This window comes from Crassostrea angulata, chromosome 9 (assembly GCF_025612915.1).
Source record: "Crassostrea angulata isolate pt1a10 chromosome 9, ASM2561291v2, whole genome shotgun sequence".
Lineage (NCBI taxonomy): Eukaryota > Metazoa > Mollusca > Bivalvia > Ostreida > Ostreidae > Magallana > Magallana angulata.
Genome location: NC_069119.1, coordinates 98232 through 103819, shown reverse-complemented (window position 1 = coordinate 103819; position 5588 = coordinate 98232). Strand labels below are relative to the sequence as shown.

General features: G+C 35.8%; 1 protein-coding gene across 1 annotated transcript; it reads left to right on the top strand.

The window, feature by feature from the left end:
- LOC128164229 (neuronal acetylcholine receptor subunit alpha-9-like) lies at positions 1–2503 on the top strand. The gene has a single exon (XM_052827994.1). The coding sequence runs from the start codon at positions 132–134 to the stop codon at positions 1938–1940; it is 1809 nt and encodes a 602-aa protein (XP_052683954.1). The 5' UTR covers positions 1–131; the 3' UTR covers positions 1941–2503.
- The last annotated feature ends 3085 nt before the right edge of the window (positions 2504–5588 follow it).

Genomic DNA, 5588 nt, shown 5'->3' with positions numbered 1-5588 from the left:
TGTTCACATCCAGTGTTCGTTGATCTGGAATTTTGAAACCCCGACTCAATTTAAAGCTCATACTACTATTAAAAGATTCATAGTTTTGTTGAGCTATGAATTGAACACTTCTTTATCTTGCTGAAGGAAAAATGAGGCGACTTTTCTGTATCTTTCTTTTGTGTCAGATTTTTTCACCCACGTCCGCTGCTGCTCCTGCTGATTCCCCGAGTACCAGTGGATGTAAAGGCAAATCTGACAAAAAAGATTGTAGCACGACATCTGCTCCTACAGAAATCACCACAGAGCCACAGACAACAACCCCTTTACCTACCACAGCAGCGCCTACAACCGCCGCTCCTGCAACGGCTGCTCCTACAACCGCCGCTCCTGCAACGGCTGCTCCTACAACCGCCGCTCCTGCAACGGCTGCTCCTACAACAGCTGCTCCTACAACAGCTGCTCCTATCACGACCGCTAGTATGGCAGCTACGACTGGATGTTGGCATAGTAATATAGGGCAAAGGAAGAAGTGTTATGATTTGACAAGTCCAACCACAATAACAGTGATCACCACGGAGGTGGAAACCACCACGGAGGTGGAAACCACAACGGAGGTGGAAACCACCACTGAAGCAACCACCGTGCCTACCACAACCCCTGTCCCAAAGCGTGTTTATTCGTCCGCCCCGGAGATTATATCCTTTCTAGAAACTACTTTCACCGACCCAACCTCGACGTACAATAGTTTGATTTTTCCGAGAAATAATTTCAATGAAACTATAGAAGTTGATCTCGGTTTTACTTTGATAGCAATAACTGACTTCGATGAAATTGCCGGAACGTTGGAAGTCGTTGGGATCTTGACCATTTCGTGGTATGATGAGCTTGCGGACGATGATTATGATGCAGACAAACATGGACGTTTTACAGAAACCACTATTCCAAATCAGTTTTTATGGAAACCTCCGGTCTCTTTATTTAATTCAGCATTATCCATCGTGCCCGTTGGTGACAAGTCAAATTATGTCCGACTATACAGGACCATAAAAGAGACTGATCCTTATTACGGATATGCGAGGATGGTATGGAGACCTGGTGTTGTTACGACCACGGGATGTGTGGTTGATGTAGCATATTTTCCTTTCGATAAACAGTCCTGTAATATTACTTTTACAAATTGGGGTTTTACGAAGGATGAGGTAAAGTTCAAACCGACAGCAGACGCCATTGATCTAAGAGACTTCTCACCATCAGATGAGTGGAAAATCACCAAAACGAGGCTTATTGAAGAAACACTTGACAACGGCTCGTTCGTCAAATTCGAGATTTCTTTGGAGAGGCAGCCTATGTATTATTTAATAAACTTTTTCCTACCGATTGTTATAATGGGTATTTTGAACGCGTTGGTGTTTATTTTACCTTTGGAGAGCGGGGAGAGAGTGGGGTACTCCGTGTCTTCATTCCTTACGTTCGCCGTGTATTTGACTCTAATTGCTGATGGAATGCCGCGAACATCCGAACCAATGGCCATTCTGAGTTACTACCTAGTATCCATGATCGTCATGAGTTCAGTTGCTACAATCATCACCATTTTCACCCTTCGAGTTTACCTAAAAGACGAAGACGACCCTATCCCAACACCCGTTACCCTTATCGTTGCCTGTCTTAACTGTTTGGTTTGCACTGTTGAAGATGATGATGACGACGATGAAGACGAAACGCCGTTGCTAGATTCCGATGGTTTAGAAATGGAAAACATGGGGAAAGGATCGGCGAGATTACACCAGTCTCCGATAGAAGATAACACAAGCTGGACCAGTGATGTACCCGACAATAAATACGAGGTGGACTGGAAGCTAGTGGCGAGCACTTTAGACGCCTTTTCATTCGTGGCTGTTCTTGGCGGGAGCATCGCCATAGCTGTCGTGTTTCTTATCCCTCTTGTGGCTCAAATGTAATAGGACGGATATTGATATTAGTGGCCTACAGATATGTACATTAACTCTGGGTTTGTTTCGATGCTTATTCTGGTATACTGTGGAATCATTAAATTTCGTGGAGGCAAATTTTCGAGGATGGCTTAACATCTATAGGCTCGAGGAGATGTAATTTCGTGTATTCTCTTATACCTAAAAAAGGAAATATGACTTTAAATCCCTAATTTATTAATTCGTGGATGGTAGGTACCTACAAAATCCACGATAATTGAGCCACCACGAAATCTAGATTTTCCACGACACATGCATGCACCCAGTCTTCTATAATTTGATTAATAACGACAAATAAATGTGGACTTTTTGTTACAATCTATGCTAAATCAAAATTACGTACATGTCTTGTTTGAAAAAGTAAAAAAAAATCGTGAAGCAGTAATTTCTGAATTGTTCGTGACATTGATAATTATTTTTTCAAATTAAAGTGAAATGAATTACATTCTATATATCTATTATATAAGAACAGAAATATTATGGAATTGATATTGCTTTCTCTTTACTGGTATTACAGTCCTATGCCAAAGTTCTTAATGTGTTGCGTTATTTCTATTGAAAAAAGTAAACACAATTTGATATATCAAACTATCTCAAATGTTAAATCGGAAAGTGTTTGTCGAATTAATTGTAAAGTAACTAAATTGTAAGGTGTTTTTTTTTTGGCACCCAGGAAGATATTTTAAAACTTATTTGAATATTATCACAGGATAATGCCCCCACGTGCACATTTCTGAAAATACACACCTTTTGTTAAGATTTGTATTGTTTTAAAACTATATTCTGAATCTCGACAGTCAAAATACAAAATTCTAAATATATAATATAAATTATTTCAGAATTAATTAAGGAAAGTCTGCCCCCCCCCCCCCCCAGCTCTAAGATTTAGAACCTTTAGATAATCTGTAGTTTAGAAGTTTGTATAATGATGACCAACCTAAAATGAAAATAAAAGTAGATCGTAAAATGCATCACCCAGGAACTCCTGGTTTTGAGATAATGCATGTATGTATTCAAAAATGTTTTATCAAGAATATTGGGAAACATTTCAAGATTTTTATGGCTTGATTGAAGACGTCTAAAGTACGTTTTGATTAATGATTAAACAGTTTTGGTTCAGATTTGTAATTAAAAGAGCCTTCACGAAGATTTTCAATTGCTCCATGTTAAAGGGTGATACATATGGCACGATGCGTTTAAATCGTTCGTGTCAGAAACCTAGTGTGAGATAGCAGATAAGACCAGTGTGATTGGCACGTCGTCTACGATTTTGATCATCATTTAAATTAATGACAAAACGGTCTATCTCTATATCCGAACGTGTTCATCCGTTAACTTTAGGTGTCTTTATACTGGGTCACATAGAACATGTCATGTCCACACCTCAGAATAAGAATTCAAAGAGGCTGGAAAGTCAACAAATTGACAGACAGCCAGATCCGCATTAAACTTTTAAAAATAAAATATTTAGCCATTAACTATCTTAAGTAAAGTTTTAACAAATTAATTTGACTGACCTAACGCTCATGAGTTGAATAAAAGAACAAAAAATATGGTCTAATATATCCTAGTTAGTGATGTAACCTGAAAAATTGTGTTTTGAATTAAAATTGATAAAAATTTCTTTGACCGTTGACAGCAATGTCAATATAGAGAAATGACGTATTGTTATAGCAACAAGCTTTTATAAAGTACCTACCCAATCCAAATTTTATTCAGTAAAGGAACATATTCAAATGCAAGCGAATTGATATATTTATTGGTTTTTTTTAAATGTATTTTATTGCATGATCATACACATATTGTTCGAACACAAGTTCCAACAACTTTTGAGGTTCTAACTATGTATAACAATTTACAATTGTCTGTGTATTTGTTTAGAAATCAAAGTACATAAAAGGGCATGTCATTGAAATAGATAAATTATTAAACAGACGTACAAATGAAAAATAAAAAAATATGTCTGATGTATCTATTTTTTTTTATAATTTCGTCAAGGCAGTAATACACTCAAAATAAAAGAGAATCTACTACAATGTCTGACAAATCGCTGAGCTGCAAAACAATACGTTGGTTTAAATTGACAGCCACTGATTCATCTCCCAACAAAAGAAAAGTATATTATTTAATAATGTTAATTGAATTTAAAGTCAAAGGTAAGAAAACAGTTCATTCGTTGCATTGATATATTTCTTACATCGAAAAAAAACCCCAGCAATTGTAATCTTCTTGTAAACTACATTGACAATTAGGGCCTTTAATAATATTTCTTCTGAAGATATGGTGTATCGGATAGACAATGCAGGCGTTACATGTGTGGTTATTAATTTAACGATCTCCGATCCTCAGCAAAGTTCGATAACTCTAAATTATCCGCATTTTTTTTATTCGTACCATAAATCTGACTTTTATACAGACAATGCTACTGCTAGTATAACCATCAGTTACACAACTGCGTGCTTGGCGTAGTGGATCCACGGCGCACTCCCACTTATATACATCTTGGTATGAGTTCGAGCCAATCGATGCACCGGATTTTTTTTTAATCTCAACTTGTTTCTTTATTCCATTATATCCATCGTAGGCAAATTTACAATAACTTTGTAAAATGCATTGATACTCTCTAAAAAATTCTTTTTATATCATTTCATTTTAAAGGTTGAAAGAAAATGATGATAATGATAAAAAAATACTTTGAAGCTGACGATCGGAGAACCTTAAAGCAAGATAAGGTGCAATTTTCATGATGATTCATTTTTTACAAAAATGTTATTTTCTACTAAAATGACAACAAATATCATGGTTGTTTAATTTTTTGTTATAGTCTGTCCCAAGTTATTGCTTCCATCAATTTTTGATGATTTTTAATAAAAATACAGATACCTGTGAAAGAAATACAATTAAAATCGATGAAAGGGAATATATGCAAGATATCTTCATTGAACAATTATCCCTTTTCACTCATAAAATTTCACAGAAACGAAAACAATTTTCTTATGGAGATTTGTAATGGGAAATGTTTACATCTTTTCTCCATTCGGAATACACTCGGAATACATCGCGCAATTTTTTAACACTATCATCCGGGCTTTTTAATAGCTGATGCAATGCAAAATCTCCGTAGACTTTCAATTTTTGGATGTGTATTGAAACCTGAAGCGGTAGAGGGGGCGTGTCAAAACAGATAATCTGTACATTTTTCATATACGTGGATGAACATAGTTTGAGCACAAAGGTATGTACTATTATTGAAATATCAAGCAAAAAGTGGTGGAAGCAAAAACTCGGGACAGAGTTTAGCCTTATTTTTGTTGGAAAAGCCGTTAAGAAGCCTTAGTTGAAGCAAAATTGAATTGATGTCGTCCTGTACACAAATTGATCTACTATATATTCCTTAGAAGAGTAATCTACTTTCAGACAAAAATAATTGATTTTCTCAAATCTTTTTTATCATAAAAGTTTAAGTTACAAGCAGACTTAGCATGCTAGATAGTTTTTGGAGCAAAATGAAATTATAAAAAAATACAGCTCATTATGCTTTTAGTGGAAAAATTAAAACATTTGGGACCGAAGTTTTATGTCTAAATTGAGTAACAATTTAGAATCAATGAATGAACT